Here is a 25,614-nt window from a genome sequence, read left to right as displayed (position 1 = left end):
TTTGGAGCCCTTAGATCGATCGATAGATCGATAGATAGATGCATAGCTTGCATGTCTGGGGAGCATGGTGGTGCATTTTAAAGGCTCTCACAATATAGGTGGTGCCATTTATGTATGTGAGTCTGAAGTCACACCTAGACTGTGCTGAGCTCTCACCTTTCTCTAAATCTCCATTCAAGTGGCTTTAGCGTTGGGGAAAAGACAAAGGTGCTGGACTGACATACACAGGGGGCTGAGATCCTCTGTTCTCCCTTAGAACAGGCACAGAGCAGCAGCTGTTGAAGCTTCACACATACACTTTGCCCTGCTGACTGCCCGTCCACCCTGTGGGTGTCTTGCTTGTGTCCCGATGTACCCCTCCCTCCCCTCCATGGGGTGAGAGAAAGAAGGGAAGAGCCAGTTAGTAAAAACTGCTGAGAGGATGATCAATGTTGTAGATTCAAACCTTACTTTTATTCCTGGTTTGCAAAATAGAGACAGAGCTAAAAATTGGATACCCATTAATACATGAGACAGTGGGAGAGAGCGGGGTCAGGATGGACAGACCCACACCAGCTGGGAGAGAGGGGGGTCAGGATGGACAGACCCACACCAGCTGGGAGGGAGGGGGGTCAGGATGGACAGACCCGCACCAGCTGGGAGGGAGGGGGGTCAGGATGGACAGACCCGCACCAGCTGGGAGGGAGGGGGGTCAGGATGGACAGACCCACACCAGCTGGGAAGGAGGGAGGGGGGTCAGGACGGACAGACCCGAACCAGCTGGGAGGGAAGGAGGGGGGGTCAGGATGGACAGACATGCACCAGGTGGCATGTGAGGGGGTCAGGATGGGAAGACCTGTACAGGCTGGAGGGGTCAGGACAGACAGATCCATACCAGCTGTGCGGGAGGTTGGGACGGACAGCGTGATCTACCAGCATTTTTCTGGCTGTAAGTCCTGTGACTAAAGCAGGCCTGCAGCTGCTCTTCTGTAAGGATCGTCAGAGCCATCTCTAGGCTCATGTGTAACTTCAGGAACCAGATTCCAAACACGAGGAAGACAACGGGCCCTTGTCACTTTCTGTGTGAGCCAAAGATAGGAGCTGCATTGATCCTCCTGGCATCTGAAGCAGCTGGGAACATCAGCGAAGCCTGGGGACTCTACAGATAAACAGTGCGTGGGGGTGTGGGGCTGGGCAGCACTGATTCTTGCTGACCCATTAGATTTTTTTTTCCCCTCCTCCTTAGCAGAGCTTTCAAATCCCCTAGATAATTGACTGGCCGCTACTGAATGGAGCAGACGGAGAGCTGGGATAATAAAACTCCTGACATCACCCTTCCAGAGAGTTCAGCGGGGGGAGGCGAGGCCTGGACGGCAGTGGGTATAAAAAGCCCTGGCACACCAGTCCTTGAAGAACTCTGCTGCACCTAAATTCTTACTCTTCTCCCAGATAAACACAGATGGATATCGCCATTCACCATCCCTTGATCCGCAGACCCCTGTTTTCCTTCTTGACACCAACACGTATCTTTGACCAGAGCTTCGGAGAGCATCTCTCAGAGTCTGAGCTGTTCCCTACCTCGGGCGCTCTCAGCCCTTTCCTGCTGAGATCCCCCTTCCTAAGGACACCCAGCTGGCTAGAGACAGGATTCTCAGAGGTAACTTTTCTCTCTTCACATGCTTTGTTGTCTGCTGCGCATGCCTCTGGCTGGGTCTGGAGCCGAGAGCCCGGCCTGCCTCCCCAGGGAACCCCTGGAAAGCTGCTCATAGATTGCTATTAGAAAAAAACCTGGGGGAGGGAGCACCTGAAGGTGCCATCCTTGTGTCCCTGCTCCCTGTGTCAGGCAAGATTCAGCCCTGCAGGCACTGTCTGGCATTATACCAGTGCAAAACCCTTTGTGAAATAATAATACTTATCGTGCCTCAGTTGCATCTGTGAATCAAGCACCTTAAAAAGCTTCACTAATGTCAATTAATTAAGCATCACATTCCCCCTGTGAGGTGGGTAAGTGTTATGATAGCCATGGGACAGAGGGCAAAGTGATTTGCCTGAAATTTCACAGCAGGGCAGAGAACAGAACATAGGAGCCCTGAACTCCCAATTCACTTACCTTACTGTTACACCACACTCCCTCTGGGAGAAAGGAATAGAACCCCGGAGTTGTGACTCCCCATCCCCTGCTGTTCCATCCTGATCACACTTCCTCTTTCCTTTCACAGTTTTCAGCCATTGCTACATGGCACAATTCCTTATCTGCATCTCCCATTTCTCTGCTTGGGCTTCACTTCTGTTGAATCACACGGGAGAAGTAGAGATTTCTCTCTTACGGATGTTGAGGGTCTCCAGGCATCCTCTTGATTCATGAGTCTCCCTGGCCTGATTGCCAAGCTGGACTAGATGCTCCTGCTCACTCCACTGCCTCATTCTTGGGCCCTGTTTCACTCTTGTGTTTTAATGCTGGCTAGGAAGGTGAGATCTGCACCCCCTCTATAACCATAACAATGCTGCTCTGTGAAGTGCCCAGCAGGAGGCGCTAATGCATGAATACTCCTTTTTCGAGCCTGAATTCAGCTCCTGAGTTTCACTGGCATAGGGGGTGCAGGTGCTGAGCTCACTTCCAAACCTGTATCCCTGTCCCCCGAGAGTTTAGTGCCTGACTCTCAGGCTTAGGAGTGACATGATACCGTACAGCAGTGCCTGTGATTTCACTTTCCTCACACAGGTTAGGAGACCTGTGGGTTGCCAGGCATTTGAGAAGCGTCTGAATTGTGAACAATCAGACTGGGAATGGCATTGGCCAAGCCATAGAGTCTCTGCTATCTGCACAAAGGGTTAATTAGTTGAACAGAAGAGAGCAGATCGTCGCCCCTATCTGCAGGGAACTGAGTATGAGCAGGTTTCTAGCAGAATCTAGTCCAGAAGGACGAGCAGACTGGGGTTCTGCTCTGCAAAATGACTGTAGGCTGGCTTGATGGACTGGCTCCATGTCCTTCATCTTTCGATATCTATGGAGAAAAATTGCCCAGTGTACAAGGAAAAATGTGTAAATTGTAACTGCTGGCCCAGCAAAGTCTGAGATCTGAGAGTCATGCTGGGCTCATGCATAATCCTCAATCAAAGATTCTGTGGGCCAAACTCTGCCTTGTGTAATGGAGAGCCTTGCAACTGAGACTTAGCTCAGATAATTCTGGTGATGCTGCAGGAACCCTGTGTTTGTACAGCACCTAGCACACTAGGATCCTAGTTCATGACTGAGACTGCTATATGCTACCACACTAGAAATAAATAGTAACAGACTCTCTGGCTCCCTTTCCCAGGGGTGTGCTGACCTTGTAGGGCTAACAGGTGTTAAAAGCAGGATAGTCCTAAAAACTGTTCCTAAGACAATCAGATGTGGATGCATGTGGGGCAGATGTGCTGGATAACAAGGGCCAAGTTGCACAGACTCACTTTGCAGAGTAGAACTGCATTTTAAGAAAGGTGCAAAAGGAACCTCCCTCCCCCCATCCCAACCTTGTAAATAATTCCCCTGCACCTGGAGGATCATCTTCCTCTCAGTCTCAAGGTTGAGCTAGAAAACAGTCCTCCCACGCTTCCCTGCTCCAGTGCGTCTTCGGCTCGCATGTTTCTAATGAGCCCTGCCCGAATGTGAAGAATGCCTTCATCCAGGAACAGGTGCTGTAGGGAAAACCTTAGTAAAGAACAACTCTCCGTAGCCTCTCAGGAGATCAGTGTGACTCCAGCACCCCAGAATATGTCACTGTTGGCCCAATCTGCTCCAAGAACAGTGTCAGTGGATGGCTGGTTGTACCTAGCACCACTCGGACAGTAGTAAATGCAGAGATCCCAGTGGGACTTTAGAAACAAGTTTGCCCCATTTGTATTTAGTTCAGGCATCATATCCCCCTGGGGCAAATGCCTTCTTACTTGGCACCTGGTACAACAACACAGGCCAATAATTAGAGGGAAAGTTCTCAGAGGAATCAAACCAATGGGACGAACCGGCTTTGCCTTTATTGCAAACGATGGTGGCACAATCCCTGCTGTTGTCTGACTAGGACCTGGAGAGACTCCTGGGAAGTCTATTGAGAATGGGATCTGGCTAGCTCCAGCAGCACAGTGGGCATATCTACTGCTGATTTCCCCTCTCTGACCATTGGCTTCCTGCACCTGAGGTCAGATTCATCCCTGCATGGATACATACCAGGGGAGACAGTGCGTGCCTTCCTTACTCAGGCGCTGCTGACCACCGATGCAGGCTGGGACAGTCCAAGTTGTGCCCTTGCTTAAAAGCCCCATATGGGGAGGTTCAAAATCCCTGGGAGGTCAGAACACGCTGACCTACACCCCTCCACCACCAGAACTCCCCCTGCACTGGGGGCTGCTGCAGGGATGGCACAGAGCTGGCAGAGCCTGGGCATAACAGCTCCTTTTGCCAGGGGTATTGTGTAGTAGAGGCAGCTTCTGCCTGTCTTACATTACAACCCCTTTGCGGCAGCCTAGCTGATGCAAAGGAGCCGTGAAGAATGATGAACCACCAGACCCTCAGTTCCCACCAGCACTTGGCATCTTCCTCTCTGATCGTCTCAGAGAAGCGCTAGGAGTTCCTCCAGTAGAACACGAAGGAGAACTATGCATAGAATCTTTTTAGTTAATTTGTAAGAGAAGAGACAGGGAAATTCTTCCCACAAAACTGCCTATTCCCTGACCCTCAATATCCCCTCTGCCTTTTCCCCCATTCCATCTTCCATGGGTTCCCCCTGTCATTTGTTAAGCACTAGTTCCCTTAGTTCTCAAGCCTTTGTCTAAGTCTCTTTCCTCCCAGGGAATTTCACAGACAAATCACTAAAGAAGCTGGCAGAGCCCCAAGTTCACATTGCCTGGGGCCCGCACAAACATCCCGCCTCCACGCAGCAATTCCTATGTAAACGTCCTTCAGCTCCAGCTCTGAATTGCTGCATGACAAGTGCCCATTCATCCCTCCGGGCTTTGCAGTTAGGAGTGGGAGGCCAAAAAACAGCTGCTTTGATAGCAATGCCCTAGTTGAAACACACTGGAGAGTTAGTAAACAACAGGCCTGATTCTTCTCTCAGCCTGGTGTAAACCAGGAGTCGCTCTGCTGAAGTTACGTGGCAGAACAGGCCCTGAGTGTCTGAAGTTTTCAAGGGCATTGAGAGCAGTAAAGGAAGAAAAATGCAGGGACAGTCTGAAGAACTAGTGACTAACAGAGTCTTAAAGGGCCACTGTCCTCTTGAAAGTCCCATTGCTGGCTGGAAAGTTTGTGTCTATTTTAGGGCTCATCCAAAGCCCATTGAAGACATAGGTCATCTTCCGACTTAACTGGACTTTGCATCAGACCCGGGGTACAACTAACATCTAGGATTACTCTAACTGAAAGATATTGAGGGAAATATTTTTTTCTCTTAATTTTCTTGACTTAGTGGCTCAGACCTAGTTACCTGTTGAACCAACTTCTGTGTGTTGCCTGGCACCGAAGTGTAGAGAGCTCAGTGTAATTAGGTTCAGCACTCTGGATGGAACTACATTTTAGGAAGGGAAACCCAAACAATTGAGGAAGCAGAGACCCCCCAAGTCAAAAGTGAGGAAACTGAACTGCTTAGAGTCAGCATGGAGGCTAATGAAGCATCGCATAACAATCTCAGAAGGCATGTACCTCCCTCAGCAAAAGAAAAATGAATTAACCAGGAAGGCAAGAAGGAAAACAGTTTGGCTAAATGGCATGGTCCAAGAGGTTATTCAAGTCAAACAGGTACACTTCAGAAATGGGACATCAACCCTAGAGCATCCAATAGAATGCAGCACTTACTATACCTGGTAAAGGAAATTAAGAAGGCAAAAGATTAGCAGAGGGTGTCTCAGCATTTCATACTAGGACAAATCCTGTTTAATGTATTTATCGGTGATCTAGAAATGGGTGGATGAGTGCTTAGGTGGCAAAATTTGGCAATGACACATTAATTAGTCAAGACTTTGACTGTACAGGGGAAAATGTTAACTGACTATACACAAGATGGAGTCAAGTGCACAGTCGTCGTCTCCAGTGCTGACAAGACCCCTGTAAATATCAATAAGGGGAGCAGAAAGCCCCAAATAATTCTGTAAAAGAAATTACAAACAAATAATAATAAGAACTGGTCACATGCAAATTTATTGATCGATTTCTAAAAGTTCAGTTATAGTGTGCCCCTTTAACACACCACAAGGAAGTATTTATCCTCCGCTAGTCAAGACAAGAAGGCATAGGCACTCAGATAATACTGTGATGGGCAGCAGTAAAAAAAAAACCTAGGTAGACAGAGACAACCTGGCATGACTGGGATCTAAAACTGAAACAAAGGGGCAAGTTAGACAGACTGCTGCTGCCTTAGTCAGCCCTTGAGGGGCAGGGCATGTTGGCCTCCCAATCTAGAGCTTGGTCCTACGTCATTAAAATTCATAGGCACTTTTCCGTTGACCTGCTTGGATGCAGGGTGACTGACACCCACAGCCAGCATTGGAATTGCTTTTCTCTAACCAGCCCCTTGGTTTGCAGATGCGACTGGAGAAGGACAAGTTTTCCGTAAATGTCGACGTGAAGCATTTCTCTCCTGAGGACCTAAAAGTCAAGGTGTTGGGGGATGTGATCGAGGTCCATGGGAAACACGAGGAACGCCAGGTATATCCACCCTGTGGTAAAGTCTGAACTGCCCCTGCTCCTGTTAAGCAAGGATCTAATGAGATGGCAAAACCACCTTGTTGCCTGCTACTCTGAAATAATTTCTGTTCATTTTCATTAATCATTTGACCCTGGGCAGTAGCGGGGCAGAGGTTATTGCTGTGGAAAACCATTCATAAAATGAGCATTTCTGAGCCTCTCTCTTGTTGGGAAGGGGCCAGGAGCGCAGGGATGGGAAAGCCCGAGTTTGGACATTATTGAACTAACTAACATTGAATCAGTTAACAATTAAAAGAACTTTAAATAATTAAACCAAATGAGTATCAGACTCTAACTGTATTGTTAATATTCATGATATGTTACTCTGGCAAAGCCCCATAACAGCAGCTTGTACACTCAACTCAAAGAGTCGAATTTTGCTCTTGGTTACCTGAGTGTCCTTAATACCCATGTGACAGCTGGGAGGAGGGTGAAATCAAAACTTCCCAGGAGCAAAGGAGCAATAGAGTGCTGTACTGGAGATCAGACAATTAGGAATCTGTGCACCGTAATGTATGCTGAGACCCTGGGGAATGGCTGGGGGGTGGTACCGACCATTGCTCTACCTGGAATGTTTTAGGAGATTACAGTAGAACTAATAAAGGCCATCTGATTAAATGAGATTAGGAAGCACAAGCCCCACCATGAAATGAAGTTTGTAGGGTTCTCAAGCCTGCTACCAGTTTAAGCCTGGACAACACAGTGCAGTGTCTGAATTCAGTTTAGCCCTGCCGCTTTGCCAAGGTCTCTCCAGACAGGGATGCTCCAAACTTTCTGAAACGTTTTCCTTTTGGGCGAGAGCGTCCCAAACTTGACCTCAGCTCAGGGGGGACGTTGTTAGTTGGAATCAAGCTGGCACATCAAACCAGGGCTGTTCTTTTCCTTCCCTTTCGATAAGGATGAGCATGGCTCCGTGGCCAGGGAGTTCAACAGGAAATACAGGATCCCAGCGGATGTGGATCCTCTATCCATCACCTCATCCCTGTCTTCGGATGGAGTCCTGACAGTGAATGGACCAAGGAAACAAACCGATGTTCCCGAGCGCACCATTCCCATCACCCGCGAGGAGAAATCTGCCATCGCAGGGGCCCAGAGGAAGTAGGAAGCTGTTTGAAACCGACGTTTCCATCCAGGAAAACCTTTCCATTGGATGCAAGCAGCGTATGCTGTACTGACTGGCCATACTTATTTATTTATGCTAAGGAAAGAGAACAAGCTCATTTGCTAACAAATAAAACATAAATAAGCATCTTGTGGTTTTGTCTTTGAATATTAGGGTCTTAGATGTGGTGTCACTGCTAGTATAGAAAAGCTTGGTAAGATTGTGCATCTGGAATATATGCATGCAATTACTTATTATTTGTACTGTGGTAATGTCTAGAAGCCTCAGTCATGCACTAGAATCCCACTGTTCTAGGCGCTGTAGAAACATAGAACCAAAAAGATGGTCCCTGCCCCAAACAGCTTACAATCTAAGATACTATTAGTGTCCAGTCTGTAGGAAGAAGCATACATAGCCTGATTTAGACAGACTGCCCGATAGCCCCCCATAACCACGTGTTCCCCATAACTAAGCCAGCTCTAAAATGTCTTCATATACCACTGGTGCCAAATCCTGAAGATTTTATTTGATGTTTGCTCAGCCCTTACTTGGTGTTTACTGCACCTTTGACTTGAGTGGGAGTTGTGACTGAGTAAGGATTGCAGGACTTGATCCCTGCATAATAAACCCGGAGAGCTGGAAATGGCAAGATGCTGTATTAGATGCTCACAAATATGACTGGCACAGTGGTATTGGTGGGGGGGGGGACTGGACACAGATCTGCATTATACACAACTGCATCAGCTCCCTGCTCTAGGCCAGGCCCAAGGGATTGCTGTGCTTACTGGGACGAAAGTGAATCCTCCTTCTACTGAGCATGGAGATAAGGAACCAGCAGCAAAAGCAAAATCTCTCTCCGGGCTCCTCAGTAGCTTCTCTAGTGTGTGTTGGCCACAGGCTAGGAGATTGAACCTCTGACGTTAGCCCCAGGCTCCCATTCTCTCCCTCGGTGAGGCACATGGGTAGTGGGAAGCTGAGAAGAGAGCTACCTCCAGAGGACTCTGCAAGCTGCAAGTTTCAGAGAGGGCAGGAGTTTAGTTTGAAGCTAAATATACCCCACCAGCCTCTTTCCTGCAGGCTGATAATGGAGGAATGGGAGGCTCAAGGATCTGGTGGAGCTTGTGTGGGCTCAGAGAACATCAGAGATTTTGCTTTTGCTGCTGGTTCCTTATCTCCACGTAGTAAGGCATTTGATACGGTCTCGCATGATATTCTTATCGCTAAACTAGGCAAATACAAATTAGATGGGGCTACTATAAGGTGGGTGCATAACTGGCTGGATAACCGTACTCAGAGAGTTGTTATTAATGGTTCCCAATCCTGCTGGAAAGGCGTAACGAGTGGGGTACCGCAGGGGTCTGTTTTGGGACCGGCTCTGTTCAATATCTTCATCAACGACTTAGATATTGGCATAGAAAGTACGCTTATTAAGTTTGCGGATGATACCAAACTGGGAGGGATTGCAACTACTTTGGAGGACAGGGTCATAATTCAAAATGATCTGGACAAATTGGAGAAATGGTCTGAGTTAAACAGGATGAAGTTTAACAAAGACAAATGCAAAGTGCTCCACTTAGGAAGGAAAAATCAATTTCACACATACAGAATGGGAAAAGACTGTCTAGGAAGGAGTACGGCAGAAAGGGATCTAGGGGTTATAGTGGACCACAAGCTAAATATGAGTCAACAGTGTGATGCTGTTGCAAAAAAAGCAAACATGATTCTGGGATGCATTAACAGGTGTGTTGTGAGCAAGACACGAGAAGTCATTCTTCCGCTCTACTCTGCTCTGGTTAGGCCTCAGCTGGAGTATTGTGTCCAGTTCTGGGCGCCGCATTTTAAAAAAGATGTGGAGAAACTGGAAAGGGTCCAAAGAAGAGCAACAAGAATGATTAAAGGTCTTGAGAACATGACCTATGAAGGAAGGCTGAAAGAATTGGGTTTGTTTAGTTTGGAAAAGAGAAGACTGAGAGGGGACATGATAGCAGTTTTCAGGTATATAAAAGGGTGTCATAAGGAGGAGGGAGAGAACTTGTTCACCTTAGCCTCTAAGGATAGAACCAGAAACAATGGGTTTAAACTGCAGCAAGGGAGGTCTAGATTGGACATTAGGAAAAAGTTCCTAACTGTCAGGGTGGTTAAACACTGGAACGAATTGCCTAGGGAGGTTGTGGAATCTCCGTCTCTGGAGATATTTAAGAGTAGGTTAGATAAATGTCTATTAGGGATGGTCTAGGCAGTATTTGGTCCTGCCATGCGGGCAGGGGACTGGACTCGATGACCTCTCGAGGTCCCTTCCAGTCCTATAATCTATGAATCTATGAATCAGGCTTTTCCATCCAGGAAAACCTTTCCATTGGATGCAAGCAGCGTATGCTGTACTGACTGGCCATACTTATTTATTTATGCTAAGGAAAGAGAACAAGCTCATTTGCTAACAAATAAAACATAAATAAGCATCTTGTGGTTTTGTCTTTGAATGTTAGGGTCTTAGATGTGGTGTCACTGCTAGTATAGAAAAGCTTGGTAAGACTTCATGAAACCAGTCTCCCCCAGCCTGAGGCACTAAGGAACACTTCGCAACACTGGTTTTGCTTTTTATGCAGACATATTTTGCTACCACCTGGTTGCACGATCCATTTTTCCTCAATATTTCTGTCTGGATCAAAGCTCTACAAATCCCAGATTCCTGCTGAATGTGTCTTACAAGCATCAGAAAAGTTGCTCTGGGGGAAATTAATTTAATTGGTTTGAAAACTCCAGGACAGCCTAAACCCACTCTAGTTATGGGCATTAGATGACACTTAAGGGAGGAAAATTGTATCTGAAATCTCTAGAATGGCCCATGTTGTGAGGAAATGTCCAAAAGCTGCAACTAATTCAGGGCAGACACAGGTTACAGTTGCAAAGCTGCTGTAAACTCAGTTACAGCAACAGCAGAGAAAAATGTCCTGCTCTCACAGTACAAATCACATCATGCTGAAACGATGCAGCCAGTGCCCTTCAAACAATAAATAGCAGCTGATGTATAAAATGTTCAGCTGATTGTAGAGTGATACAAAATGCTACAGAGTTTTACTCAGTTGTCACCAGCAGCTCAACCCCGAGGGATGCTGACAAAGGGAAACCAGTGGTAGCATTGATCCGGTTTTGTCTGTAACTCTAGCACAGAAGGGAGTGGAGAGAATTGCCACATGCAGCTCTGTCCTGTGATGTATGAGTGGTGACATTTCTATTAGAGCCTAAACTTCATTTTCTCAGATAGTTCATTATCTTCGCCTCACTAGACACACGAAACATTTCAGAAGTGACAGATTTTGATGCCAAATGTGCCATTCCCTAGGGTCTTAAAATGACAGAAATAAAATTAAAATTAAATTAATCAGATTTTATGGAAAAATAACTGGTCACACTTATAAGCAGCCACTTGCTGATGAAACCCGGTTACATCTTTAAAACACTCTCAGGACTATTTGTCTTGGTACCATGCCACGTCAAGCCACACTCGGTCAACAAAAGGAAATGTCAGAGTCCTCTGTACAAGGTAAAAATTAAAATACCAGAAGGCAGAAATAACATATGGAGCGACAAACCGTAGGGCATAAGCCTCAGAAAGCATTTACTTGTCACTCTGATGCCCTGTGTTTTAATATCAGAAATGTTTTACAACTTGAAGGATGGCCCCTTAGCAGCAGACAGGTTGGAGTCATTCTAATCACATGGCTGAGGTTAACAGCCTCTCTCTGCTCCTATTGCTTTTGCTGCACCCCCTCCTGTTCTTTCCCCAGCATTTCACAAATGAGGGGAGTTCTGCCTTGAGGAGGTCCGTAATCTATCATGTAGCAGGACCGTGCAGTCGGTTTGAGCGGAGGGGGTTCCAGCTCAGGCTGGTGTCCAGGAAACCAATGAGGTTCTCGTTTAAATCCTGAGAGCAGAAAGGAGAAAACTGAGGAGTTAAAGGCAAAACAACAAGAAGGCTATTGTCAGGAGAACAGCTGAGACAACCTGAAGAACAAACCCAGGGGCAGACCAAACCTCTACCAGCCTATAGGGAAGCTGAACACGGGTTGAAGGGATTCTATGCACTCTCAGCCAGTTGGCACTGTCCAGGGTTTTATCATAAATCCTGGACATGTTACTTTATTAGAAGAACACATTGGAAAGATCCTGTCTAAGGTGCTAGGGTCCCATAGCATAGGATTTTGAAAGCACCTAAGTGCTATCCCATCCTAGGTCCAGAAAGCCAAACAATCCACTCAACAGTTCTGGAAACATTGCCAGGTTTACAGGTGCATTATGGAGCTTTTACATCTTGCTCTGAAGAATCAGGTATTGGCCATGGACAAAGATGCGATACATGACTAGACAGAGCCATGGTCTGGTTTGGCAGGGCAGGAGGTTGGGTACTGGAATGGAAAGGCCAGGTGTGCTCTGAGACAGGTAGGAATCAGGGAGTCCAGACTAGATGGAGTAGTAGTTTGATCTGTTCTTGTAAATTCTGTTCCCTTCCCATCTCTCTCCCCAGAGAGAATTTGGCCCATAATGTCAGTGTTTTTATCCATTATGCTTTAATCTGATGATACTGTAAGCATGTTCTGCTTTAAAATGTTATACCCATATGCAGGGCCAGTGCTACCATTTAGGCCAACTAGGCGGTTGCCTAGGGCGCCAAGATTTGGGGGCACCAAAAAGTGGCGCCTCCAATTTTTTTTTTTTTTTAACAGCAGTCGCTGCACTGGGAGGGAGAGGGAGTCTAAGCCGCTGGCAGGCAGCCCAGGGGTTCCCCAGGTCAGCGCGCTGCCGGCAGCCCAGGAGAACCCCTGGGTCAGAGCTGCTGCACGGATCCTTGGGCCAGGGGGTGGGGAGCTGCCGCTGGGGGGTGCCTCAGTGTGCGGGGGGAGCTGCTGCACGGCTCCTTGGGCCGGGGGAGGAGGTGCTGCGGGGAGGGCGCCTCAGGGCAGGGGCGGGGAGTGGCCACGGGGGGGGGGGCCTTAGGATGGGGGGGCGGGGAGCAGCCGCAGGGCTGGGGGGCGGGGGGCGCAAGGTGGAAGTTTCGCCTAGGGTGCGAAACTTCCTTGCATGGCTCTGCCCATATGAATATTCTTCGTGTCCCTTCTACAATGTCACAGGTAAGGTGAGAGATTAGCAAAATTTCCCTAGCTGGAGTGAAATGTCTTTGTAGCCGTCAAACACAACCAGAAAATGAGATTGAATAGATAGAGGGATGAGCTGTTTTCTGCAAAGTAGATGTTTGTAAGGGTCTAAAACTGACAAGGCAGAGAGCCAGGAGCAACAAATAGGGATTTTGTTAGCCTCTTAGTCTGAAGAATATAAAGAGAACACCTGAAATACAAACACCACACACCCTGAGGGACTGGAAATATGAGCTCCTATTTAGATCTAGGGGCATGACTCAGTAGGGAATGGACATGCTGGAACTCTTTTTTCTTCTCAGAGCATATGATTGTCATTTAAAAACTTCTTTTTAGCTACTGCACAGATCAAACTGACTACACTTCAGTTCCATGCACCTACTTCTTGAGCCGTGATGCCTTTCCTTGTTGTAATCTGACGAATAAACTGATTCAAAGTAGTGAGCATACTGAAAGGAAAAGCCCATGTTTAGTGCAGCAAAATATAAGTAAACAAACATTTAATAAAAAAAAATACTGCGTATCTGTTAAAGGAATAGCCTGCTCACCAAAGCATCTGAAATCATAATCCCTCTTTACACTCTGGGTAAGGTCACTGCAGAACTGACATGCCTATAGTTTGTGTCACATGAAACCTGATAACATTAATGGCAAGGAGCCCAGTGATATGGTGAGGGGAAGGACCATGAGTCCAAAGCAGAAACAGCTCTGGCCTGTGAAATACTGCTGAGTTATGAGTGGCTCGTACCATGGCACAAACTGACTTGAATGGCTTTGCCAGGGAGTAACAGAATTTGCACAGTAACTTGTGGCTTATAGATTCTGCCCTTGAGTCACTAGCTAGGGGCAGGACATTAACAGCAAAGGAAAGAACACCAGGAACCAGGTAAAAGTAAAGTGAATGGAGCTGAGAATGGCCAAAGGATTGAGAGCTGAGTAAGACTCGGCCTTTGTAGTGATGAATTAGAGGTTGGGTGTTGGAGAGCAAAAGGAAATTTCTCAAGTCCTTGCTCCTGCTAATGGAGTAAGGGTGGGGCATACAGTGAATGAAAGAGGCTGTAGGGCTGGGGCTTTTGATGGTATCTGCTATTTCACTTTTAGAGGCCAATAGAAAGGACAGGAGGAACAGAAAGTTTGTACCTGGGAAGGAAGCGGTTTGGGCTGCGCGATTTTCCGGATATCATACTGCTCCTGGTTCCAATTCCCCATAAGGGTTTTGTTGGAGTAAGCATCCTCATTGGTAGTGCATCTCCAGCCATACTGGCTAAACTTGGAAGTGCTGTTCCAGTCCGTCCACACTTCTGCATGTCCGGTGGCATGTATCAAGGAACCATGGTGAGGGTTATAGAAACAAGATAGGGACATGACCTAGGAACAGAAACCCAAAAACACATTGGGGATGTCCCTGATATCTGAAAAGACAAAATAGTGCTCTGGAAAGACGTTCCCCACCACCCTGGCAGCTGGGCATGCAGCTCCCAACCCTTCACTTAGCAGAGCACCATTTAATTTTATCGATGCAAAAACTTCAGTTTGAATTTTTGTGTGTGTAATTTATCTTTCCTTACTTAGATAATAACACTTAGTTCTCTTCAGCTTCATCAAGCTTCAGAAACTACACTAGACCCCTCAGAATAATATTATCCTCATTTTCCCCAAGGCCACAGGGAGCTGTCTGAGCTGGGATTAGAATTTGTGAATTGCAAACTCCATGTCATCTGCTCAGACCATACCTCCTATTTGAAGTCTTTTACTGTTATTATTCGAGTGATTCTTAACAGAGTCTCCTTCCACTGACTGGAAGGATAGCTAATGACTGGAGGATAGCTAATGTGATGCCAATTTGTAAAAAGGGCTCCAGAGGTGACCCTGGCAATTACAGGCCGGTAAGCCTGACTTCAGTACTGGACAAACTGGTTGAAACTATAGTAAAGAACAAAATTGTCAGACACATAGATTAACCTAATTTGTTGGGGAAGAGTCAGCATGGTTTTTGTAAAGGGAAATCATGCCTCACCAATCTACTAGAATTCTTTGAGGGGGGGTCAACAAGCATATGATTAAGGGGGATCAAGGGGATGTAGTGTATTTAGATTTTCAGAAAGCCTTTGACAAGGTCCCTCACCAAAGGCTCTTAAGCAAAGTAAGCAGTCATGAGATAAGAGGGAAGGTGCTCTCATGGATTGGTATCTGGTTAAAAGATAGGAAACAAAGGGTAGAAATAAATGGTCAGTTTTCAGAATGGAGAGAGGTAAATAGTGGTGTCCCCCAGGAGTCTGTACTGGGCCCAGTTCTATTTAACATATTCATAAATGATCTGGAAAAGGGGGTAAACAGTAAGGTGGCAAAATTTGCAGATGATCCAAAACTACTCAAGATAGTTAAGTCCCAGGCAGACTGCGAAGAGCTACAAAAGGATCTCTCAAAACTGGGTGACTGGGCAACAAAATGGCAGATGAAATTCAATGTTGAGAAATGCAAAGTAATGCACATTGGAAAACATGATCCCAACTATACATATAAAATGATGGGTTCTAAATTAGCTGTTACTATTCAAGAAAGGGAACTTGGAGTCATTGTGGATAGTTCTCTGAAAACATCCACTCAATGTGCAGCGGCAGTCAAAAAGCTAACAAAATGTTGGGAATCATTAAGAAAGGGATAGATAATAAGACAGAAAATTTCATTTTGCCTCTATATAAATCCACGGTATGCCCACATCTTGAATACTGCGTGCAGATGTGGTCGCCCCATCTCAACAAAAATATATTGGAATTGAAAAAGGTTTAGAAAAGGGCAACAAAAATGATTAGGGGTATGGAATGGGTGCTGTATGAGGAGAGATTAATAAGACTTGGAGTTTTCAGCTTAGAAAAGAGATGACTAAGGGGGGATATGATAGAGGTCTACAAAATCATGACTGGTGTGGAGAAAATAAATAAGGAAGTGTTATTTACTCCTTCTCATAACACAAGAACTAGGGGCCACCAAATGAAATTAATAGGCAGCAGGTTTAAAACAAACAAAAGGAAGTATTTCTTCACACAATGCACAGTCAATTCATGGAACTCCTTACCAGAGGATGTTTTGAAGCCAAATCTATAGCAGGATTCAAAAAAGAACTAGATAAATTCATGGAGGATAGGTCCATCAATGGCTATTAGCCAGGATGGCAGGGATGGTGTCCCTAGATTGTGTTTGTCAGAAGCTGGGAATGGGCAATAGGAGATGGATCACTTGATGATTACCTGTTCTGTTCATTCCCTCTGGGGCACCTGGCATTGGCCACTGTCAGAAGACAGGATACTGGACTAGATGGACCTTTGGTCTGACCTAGTATGACCGTTCTTATGAATAGTAGCTGGAAGGCTACACAAAACAGAATAGCAGAGAGTAACTGTGTTGCTGTCATAAAATCAATTCTTGTTATAATGTGTAAACCACACAGAAAGCTTTAAGTACTATCATATATGGCTAGACCCTCCTCCCCCAGATGGAATTATAGTTATAGTTATAATTATTATAGGTACAGTCTGCTGGAATCTGCTAGGGCTCTGCCCCTACAGTTCAGGAAGAGGTCTCCAGATATTTTATTGTGATAGTGAATAAGAATGGGGATTGAGAGTGGATCCTAATTCAGGCAGCAGAATTCCAACACTGGAGAATTCTAGTCTTTGTAATTAGTGAGTAACAGTGTCCTCAGAACCGCAAAATACACAGATGGTATCCACATTGTTCTGAGCAGGAATCTTGGGACATGGCTGAAGATTTCAAACATCCCAATGTTTGGATCTGGAGTTTTGGTTTGGGACCTTTTGTAGAGAAAAGAGGTTTTGGACATAGAAAATAAATCATTATTATTACAATTTATTTGTAAGGTGTTGAAAAGGGACTCAGCTCCACACAACATATAAAGGAAGACACAGTCCAATAGCTGGACAGCTCATGAACACAACAGGAGGCCCAAAGGATGGTGCTAACCTCGGCCCTGATTCTTCAGTGATCTTCACCTGGGTGCTTAAGATAACGCCCCCCGTCCCCCCCCACAGATTTGGGGCTGGACTTTTCAGAGATGGTTTAGTATTTGAGGTTCTTGGAAGAAGGAAGCTTTGAGAAGGAATTCGAAGAATGTGTGGATGATGAATGGAAAACGGAAATGAATCTAGAAAAGTCTATGAACAGAATCAAGTAGCCTAATGTTTTCAAAAGAACACTATAAAGCAGGGGTAGGCAACCTATGGCACGCGTGCCAAAGGCGGCATGCGAGCTGATTTTCAGTGGCACTCACACTGCCCGGGTCCTGGCCACCGGTCCGTGGGGCTCTGCATTTTAATTGAATTTTAAATAAAGCTTCTTAAACATTTTAAAAACCTTATTTACTTTACACACAATAGTTTAGTTATATATTTATAGACTTCTAGAAAGAGACCTTCTAAAAACGTTAACATGTATGACTGGCACGCGAAACCTTAAATCAGAGTGATTAAATGAAGACTCGGCACACCACTTCCGAAAGGTTGCCGACCCCTGCTATAAAGGATCCGGAGCCAAGGGAGACATGGATACTAGCCCTGTACAAAAAATACCTCAGACTCCGTGGACTCTGATGGGCCCAGTGACATAAGACTCTGCTCCATGGCAAACAACTGTTCTGGAATCACAAACCCCGTGTCCCACTCTTAACTATGCAGTTCATCCAAGGGTCTCAGAGAAAAGTTCCACACAGGAATCTCAGCACACTGGTGTGGACATGAGTGCAGCAACCTTACTGGGCTGTGCCAATGGAGCAGGAGCAGGGACCAGGAGCTGTGGGAGGCAGCCAGAAAAACTGATTTGATCATGTTTATGAGCTCATGTCCTTATCATCAACTAGGGCTGATGTCACCAGTTACTGTGAATCTGTGAAGGGAGACACTTGTAACACTTTGTTTTCTGAAAATTTTTGTGAGCATCTGGACACTTAGCAATGACTAAAAATTAAACAGGTGCATAAAAACTACCCACATGGACAGCCAGATCAGCAATTATTGCTTAGCTCAGTAGCTACCTCCAAGTGCCCGAATACTACCCAATACTCATTACAAGGCCTCATGTATGGTGATTATCCTCAAAAATGTATCACTTGAGTTAGATAACTAACTCCCCCTCAGCGTGGACCTTCAAAGCACATTGAAATCAGTAAAAAGACTTCCACTGATTTCAGGGGGCATTGGATTAGGCCCTATATGAAGAAAAACTCTATTAACCTAAGGCCAAACAGGCGTGTGATTTCTGTATTACAGAATGATTATTACATTGAAAAGTTAGTGTCTATACAGTGTGTTGAGGCTGAAATGTGCTGCCTCAGGGCTAAGGACTATTGTTTAACCAAATCCGAAATACAAGTTAGTGTAACGTTCAGGTTACAACTTGAAATGCTGAAAATTCTGGAAATGCAAATCATAAATTGCCATGTTTTATGGGATACATTTAACGGCACTGTGACGGGGCGGACCGGCCCCGCATTGGGAATGAGAGGGTTAACCCTTCCCTCCTTGCAGAGAAAGCCCCACCCCTGAGGTGCTGCTGGGCATGCTCAGGTATAAAAGCTGGCAGAGCTATGGTGCTGAGGAACCTGGAGACACTGATATTACAGGGGATGCTGCAGCAAGAAAGCAAGTAAGAAGTGGCTGGGGGGTGTGGGAGCGGTACCTCCTGTCCCAATGAGGGCAGTGTGTTTTGGTGAGATTCCCTGCTGACCTGTAGCAAGCTGTTAGGGCCCTGGGTTGGGGCTGGGTTAAGTTGGGTAGGCCTGGGCTGCCACCTTTGTGGGATGACTTCCAGGCCATCCTACTCTCCTGTCCTGGGGGCCCACTGAAGTGACTCTGGCTGCTAGGCCACATTAACCCACTAGGGGAAGAAACTTAGGGGACTCTGGCCATTGGGCCATACTGCCCAAGGGCTCTAGCTGCTAGACTGTGTGACCCCACCCAGGAAGAAACAGTGGATGAGCCTGGGTCATTGGGCCACACTGTGTGGCCTACTGGAGAGGGTGTGGAAAACAGACCAAAGCATAGATAGGCAGGGTTACCTCCTACCCCTCCTGACTCAGGGGGTCAATGGGGTATATAAACCCTGCCACAAGCATGAACAGTCACAAAGCCACACAATGAACCTGGGAAATGGGACCAGGAAATATTTCCAATGTGCAATATAGCCAAATTAGCCTTAAAACGGGAAGGGAACTATAGCACAATTTGGTTTGTTTAGAGATGTAACACTAACAATATTACTTTAATGGAGAGTTTTGTGCTGAAGTTCCCTGTTTGCTTTGAAAAGAAAACAATGAACAAAGAATAAAACAAAACAGAAACAGGGCAGTAGAGAAAAGAAAACACTCCGTAGCCACAAGCACCTGAGTCCCTATGAACTGCAAGGTGAGCTGTGCCCATGCAGGAATGACTGCTCTCCTGGCACAGAGCTCCTACCCCACAAGGTCAGAAACTCTGCAGCTGCCAGGCATATTAACTTTAGCACAGAGCTTCAATGCTGCCAGCATTAGCTACTGGGTCACTGCCATATACAAGGCTCCACTTGCCCATTGCACCCAAGTAAGATCCTTGCACTTAAGCCACAAGCCCTTCCCACATCTCTGCCCCGTTCCCCCTTGCATTATTGGGGCCTCTCCCATTTGCAACCTGGGCCTCTGCCACTGAGCTCAGTCTCCCCACTTGGCACCCAGGACCCACCTCCTAGGCCCAACCCCATGACCTTGGGCTACAGGCCCCGCCCACTGAGTTAACCCCGCCCACGCGGAGCCAGGCCACGCCCCTAGGTCCGGCCACGCCCACTTGCACTACAGGCCCCTCCTCTGGGCTCACCCTGACCCGCCCGTAAGTCACAGGCCACGCCCCCTGGCCCCTCGGCGATGAGGTCACTGGCGGGACGTTACGCGCCGCCCGGGAAGCGGAGGCTCCGCTTTGCTGCGCGGACTCGCCCGCGGGTCCCGACGCGACAACCGAGGGCCGCTTGGAGAGGCGGAGCCGAGCCTGTTCCCATGGAAGCCGGGAAACGCGTCTGACGTCACTAGCCGCGCGCCGGAAGTGAGCAAATCACACCGCGAAGAGACTGTCCGGCCAGGGGAGCGACGGCCTGGGCACTGTGAGTGGGGCGGGGGCAGGAGGATGAGGGCCCCTTGAGAGGCCCCGGGACGGGTCCCTGGGAGAGGTTCGGGCTCCTTGGGAGTCCTCCATTTAGGGTGCCCGCCCCACCCCCTCCCTGGGAGCCCAGGGCTCAGGTAGGCCGGGGGGATGTCTCCCCTCCCTGGGCAGGCCGGGGGGGGGCGTCTCCCTTCCCAGCGTGGGGCGGGCGCCGCAGTGGGGTGGGCCGGGGGGGCGCGTCTCCGCTCCCAGCGTGGGCGGGTGCTGTGGTGGTGGTGGTGGGGGGCGTCTCCCCTCCCAGCGTGGGCGGGTGCTGCGGTGGGGTGGGCCAAGGGGGCGTGTGTGGTGGGGTGGGCGATGGTGCAGATGGGGCCTTTTTTGATGGGGAGAGGTCTAAGGTCTGTTTTCTACGGGGGAGGGTGGGGATGAAATGATGAGGCCCTTTTCCCCCAAAGGGGGAGGCAAGTGAACCATTCAGGTGGGTCCCACAGCTCGGCCTCAACCCCCCCCCCCACTTTGGCAGCCCCTTGTAATGCATGAGGCTACCAGGCCTCTTGTTAAAGACTGAAATTGTGACAGCACAAGGGGGCCCTGACCCATCTTCCTGCTTCTTAGGCTTTTGATACCATGAGACCCACCCGCCGACTCCTTCTAGTCGGGGAAGGAAACTTCTCCTTCTCTGCCTCCTTGTGCAATGCCAGCGATCGTGAGACTCGTATCACTGCCACTTGCTATGAGAGTGAAGAGAGAGTTTCCAGACAGGCACTTGCTAAAACTAACATACAACATCTGAGAGTGAAAGGTAAAGAAATGCCCAAAGGAAATCCCTTTGCCATATTGTGCTGAATGCTAAGTAGCCCCCACAGCTGTCTGGGTGAGTAACTGAGGGAGTGGATAAAATTATGAAAAGGAAAAAATACAGTGAAATTCTTCCAGACAGTGAGATTTATCAGGCTGTGGCATTGTTCCACAGGAAATGTATTTCAATAGCTATTGAAACAAAATCTCTGTATTGAACAACATTATTGGTCATAACGATGATAAAGGGCCTCTGGGGAAAGAACAAAGTTACTAAAACAGGAGATGGTTTTGTAGGCGCAATTAAGGCACTTCAAATATCAATTTCAGACCAGAGAACATTTCCCCAGAAGAAATGAGGGGGATTCTAGAGAAATTCCCTCAGAGGAGTGAAGAACCCTCCAAATACTCACCTTCAAATCTAATCAGAATCACACTAAAGAAAACAACAAAAACCACCAGCAGCAGAAGTAAAAGGGGGCTTAACTTCCTAACATCACCTCCAGTGCGGGTAAGGAAAGAAGAAAGGAAATGCCACGTGATATTTAAAACTGGATTGTGCAAAGTACTAGAAAATACGATGGAAGAACAATCCTGCATTGGCCCCTATGGAATGAACTAGATGGGACTACATAGAACTTTTCTTAATGTCTATGATTTTGCTTTTCCTTTTCACTTGTCACCTTTATGACCAACAGTAGAAGCTGTTTGACAGATAGAAAAGGAGAGAGTAGGGTTGGGTTATTTTAATGGAGCTTTCAACCTGGTTACTTATGTATATATTCTGGGCTTTTCAATGAAGATTTTGCTCTCATGCTTTTCTTTACTTTTGCAGGGGTTGAAGTTTGTTTTTGTGTGGACTGTACCAAACTGAAGGACTATTTTTTGCCAGCAAAGAGAAATTTTGATTGCATTTATTTCAATTTCCCTCACTGTGGGAGGAAAGCTGGGGTGACAAAGAATAGAGAGCTTCTTACAAAATTTTTCTGTAGGTGAGTAAAGTGAAATTAAGTAGCACAGACCTATCTCTTACCAGGTGGTCTGCTGAGCCACTTTCTAGAAGCTGTGTGCTGGTTCCTGAAACTAGTGCCTTAAATTCAAAGCAATTTTCTGGGACTGTTTTAAAAACCGTTGTTTAGAAGGGGCCCTTTTCCCCATGTACTTTATTGTCACTGTTCTGTTTCTAAGTGTCCTGCAAGAGTATGACCAGCTGGTTCTTGTTCTAGCTGCACAGATGTGCTCGCAGAGAAGGGAGAGGTCCATGTGGCTCTTTGCAAAGGGCAGGGAGGGACGCCTGCTGACCAGCCAATGAGAGAGTGGCACAACAGCTGGCAAGTCGTGGCTGTGGCAGCGGGAGCAGGATTTATCTTGAGTGATGTTCATCCCTTCAATTTAGAGGATGTTCATGGATATAAGTGCACTGGCTACAGGTAACTTATAGATACTGCAAAAAGTCATTGATATTCATGCTGCTCCTTGGGTATTTCCATAGTGCCCAACACCATAGTCCAGAGCATTGTCTTGTGGAGGAAACCTCCCTCTAATATTTTTTATTCTATAAAAATACAATATACTTCTCTTCCATCTCTTAGTAGGATAGTTAAGAAACAGTGAAATTCTTGCCTTTTGAGAGAATCTGCCAGAAAAAATGGTATCTTAAATCTCAGGAATAGCATTTCTGTTTCCAAATGGAACAAGTAATATTAAGGGGATGGGGAGAGTCCACATGATATGATTGGTTTATTTGCTTAGATAAAGATTGCACGCTAGAACTTCTGCAATGTAGACAACATTATGCTGACTCAATCTTATCAGTTTACTAGTCATTCAATGTCACTTGCTTTTGTGTGTTTAATATTGGTCAAATATCAGTTACTTTACCAGATGGTGCATTTGTGTGTGTGTGTGTGTGTGTGTTGCCAGGAGTCAGGATAAATCCTTCTCTGTAGAAGGTGCATTAAACCACATCTTCACTCGGGGCTTGCCATTTCCACATCCCAGGCCTGTGATGTGCCAAACTGAACTGGAGGGCAAGAGGGTTTCCTTCCAGGTTCCAGAAATATTTGTGGATAAAATTAACAGGTACGTGTTCAAGTCCAATATCTGGTTTGATTGTGATTTATTCACCAGGCTGCATTTGGGCCATGCTGAACACAACCAGACAGTGGTTGAGTCCACTGCTAACTTAATCCACAATCTTGCATGAATGATTAGTTTGCATCTCTGAGACAGGTAATCATTAAATGTTCCAAATTCCATTTCCTCTTAGGGTGAAAGAGCAAATTTGATCATTTTTGTTTTTTACATGTTGGTTTCATATTTATGGTCCACTTGGCGTAAGGCTTCAGAAGAGAGAGGATGTTACTGTTCCTTTCTACAGGAGTAGAAGAGTGAAGTTTTAATTACACATTGTGCAGTGATTTGGGAGCAGTCATGTAGTGGTTTAGTCTGTGCTAATATTAGTAAGGCTAGTTAGGATTAAAAACTATAACCAAGTTTTTAATCTCTCTAAACTGGTTCATATTCTGGAAAATATCCAGAGCTAACATGCTTTTGATTGGCGTCCTTAAATAAGCTTGTAATTCTAATAGTGGAAGTCAGCTGATACTTGCTAGGAAAGTCCTCCCCCTTCCACCAGCTGAAGTGCAACTAATCCTCAATTGCAACTCTTAACCCACACCCTTATGTCCTGCAGATGTCTTGGTAATAACTATGCCACCATGACTAAAGATTTTCCCTGTCCAAGTGGCTATTGAAAGCAAACTTAACATTAAGATCACTTTAGCGAAGTCTTTAATTATAAACAAAGGAAAATGTTTTTATAAAAATCACGGTACTTAAACTTGTAATCTGCTGTTTTGTTTTTAATAGGGGTTTCCTAGATAACAATTCAGATCATCCGGTAAGAACTATAAATGAAAAGCTCATCACTCAACTCAGCCAAACCTTCCCATTACAAAGGGTTGACTGCTCCCTTTCTCTCCTGCACCACGGCCACCTAAGCGCTGTTTCTCAGTCCAATGCCTTTTGGATCATTCCCAACACAGAGCAAAATCCAAGCTCTGAACCTATAGGTAAGGGAACAGCAAGAGGGGTCTTATTTCCTGGCCTTCATTTCTGCAGGGACATAGACCAAGATGACAGAATGAAGGCTCAGGAAGGAGACCAGCTCTTGGAACATTATCATCTTCGATCTTCCCTTCTGGTTTATGTTCAGGATGTGATACAAAGGCTGAGCTTTCTCCCTGGGACTCTGCATGTTCTCAGTGGGCCTGTCTTTAGGAAGTGTCGGATCTCTCCTCACACTCTGCCTGTTTTTCATGAGACTCTTTTTGTGTGTGCAGTTGATAAGGGTACAGAGGGCAGCTGTATCCAGCTGCTTATGGATAATATTAAAAATACTCTAAGTTCTCTGCTCCCATCTCTTTTGTGTTTTACATTGAACTCCACAGTCGAGGAAGCAAAAAGCTCTGAAACCATTGAGCTAAATGATTCAGTCATACCTGACCTTCAGCTTGATAAAACTCAATATTTCATCTGTGTGAAAACAGACACTTCAGACTCCAAAGCCAATGGCTCTTGCGTAGGAGCCATATCAGCAGCTCCCTGCGGGCTAATAAACAGTGAACTGGGCATTGTGTTTGCATCAGTGAATCTTGACCTGCTAACCATGCAAATTTGTGGAATTTCTGACTGGCGAATGCTGTGGACCTTAGATGAGCGTTTCCTGAATCAGTTTATTGGAGGAGAGTTAGGACCTTTCAAGAGCTTTTCCCTCCATCCACCTTCCTATGTGCATGACGTCAGCTTCTGGGTTTCTGAGAGGGAACAGTTTGACGAAGTTGCATTTCACAGCATTGCCAGGTGTGTGTCACAGGAAACCGTCGTGTCCATCCAGCTCCTTGACAGCTTTCAGCATCCACAAACTGGACAAACCAGCCTCTGCTACAGACTAACCTTCCAGTCCTGTGACAAGGCTCTTACTTGCCAGCAGGTGGCAGAGATGCAGATGCAGTTTAGAAAGGAGATACAGCAATGTTTGCACATAACTCTTAGGTAGATCATTGTATGCTATTTTCAGACCTTCACCAACAGCACCCTTAATTCACTTTGCTGGGGGAAGCCTGGACTTCATATTGTGTGGTCTAAACACTGTGTGTTACTATTATGTCTAGCTAAATTCTGCCTCTTATAAAGGCTGGGCAGATTAATTTAAAATGTTATACCTGTGCCTTTAATTCTGCTCTTAAAAAATAAAGTCCAGCTGCCTTCCCCTTGTCTGACTATATGTGATTGTTGAAATGCCAGATGGCAGTGGGTGTCTTCTTTTATCAGGTTCCCACAAAAAGGTGGAGTGGGAAGTGATTCTGCTTATTTGTGCTAAAGGTGGGTTTACATCAACTTTCTGGACAAGTCTGCTAAATGTTGCTTGATTATATTAGCCACTCTTATCAGGGAAACTTCAACGATTGCCTATTACTTGTTTAAAAGGTCTGACCATGGAGGCTCAAGTGGTCTCACTACAGGAAATCAACACACATCTGAACCAAAGAGTGCCTCAGATCTGTGGCATCCCTTTCTATAGAAGGGCTAGAGCAGAAGCTACATCATCTAAGGCAGGGGTCGGTACATTAAGGGTTTTGAAGTGGGATCTTTTGAGTCTAAGAGGTGCAGTCCCTGCAGGGAGGAGCTGGAACCATGACACCCTATGTGATTCTAGTTCTTGAC

General features: G+C 46.3%; 3 protein-coding genes across 6 annotated transcripts in view; 2 read left to right on the top strand and 1 right to left on the bottom strand.

Moving 5' to 3' along the window:
* The first annotated feature begins 1,301 nt into the window (after window positions 1-1,301).
* Window positions 1,302-7,943, top strand: CRYAB (crystallin alpha B). Its single transcript, XM_054005830.1, has 3 exons — window positions 1,302-1,636; window positions 6,533-6,655; window positions 7,593-7,943. The coding sequence occupies exons 1-3, from the start codon at window positions 1,439-1,441 to the stop codon at window positions 7,794-7,796; spliced, it is 525 nt and encodes a 174-aa protein (XP_053861805.1). The 5' UTR covers window positions 1,302-1,438; the 3' UTR covers window positions 7,797-7,943.
* Window positions 7,944-11,169: 3,226 nt separating this feature from the next.
* CFAP68 (cilia and flagella associated protein 68) lies at window positions 11,170-19,960 on the bottom strand. The gene is made up of 4 exons (XM_054004881.1): window positions 19,810-19,960; window positions 14,090-14,317; window positions 13,332-13,398; window positions 11,170-11,721 (listed from the first exon to the last, which is right to left on the bottom strand). Exons 2-4 carry the CDS (start codon window positions 14,312-14,314, stop codon window positions 11,546-11,548), a joined length of 468 nt encoding a protein of 155 aa, XP_053860856.1. The 5' UTR covers window positions 14,315-14,317; window positions 19,810-19,960; the 3' UTR covers window positions 11,170-11,545.
* Window positions 19,961-20,005: 45 nt separating this feature from the next.
* LOC128822963 (alpha-1,2-mannosyltransferase ALG9) overlaps window positions 20,006-25,614 on the top strand; it is a 116,732-nt gene continuing 111,123 nt past the window's right edge. Inside the window, exons 1-6 of one of the 4 annotated variants that reach the window (XM_054004874.1) lie at window positions 20,006-20,089; window positions 20,704-20,890; window positions 21,722-21,878; window positions 22,113-22,316; window positions 22,810-22,968; window positions 23,758-25,164. In XM_054004874.1, coding sequence (XP_053860849.1) covers window positions 20,716-20,890; window positions 21,722-21,878; window positions 22,113-22,316; window positions 22,810-22,968; window positions 23,758-24,946 — 1,884 coding nt within the window. In that variant the 5' untranslated portion in view covers window positions 20,006-20,089; window positions 20,704-20,715 and the 3' untranslated portion in view covers window positions 24,947-25,164. The other 3 variants (XM_054004875.1, XM_054004877.1, XM_054004880.1) reach the window with 3 other exon arrangements.

Source organism: Malaclemys terrapin, chromosome 15, assembly GCF_027887155.1.
Source record: "Malaclemys terrapin pileata isolate rMalTer1 chromosome 15, rMalTer1.hap1, whole genome shotgun sequence".
Lineage (NCBI taxonomy): Eukaryota > Metazoa > Chordata > Testudines > Emydidae > Malaclemys > Malaclemys terrapin.
The sequence above is the reverse complement of the archived record's forward strand: the minus strand, read 5'-3'. Positions and strand labels throughout refer to the sequence as shown.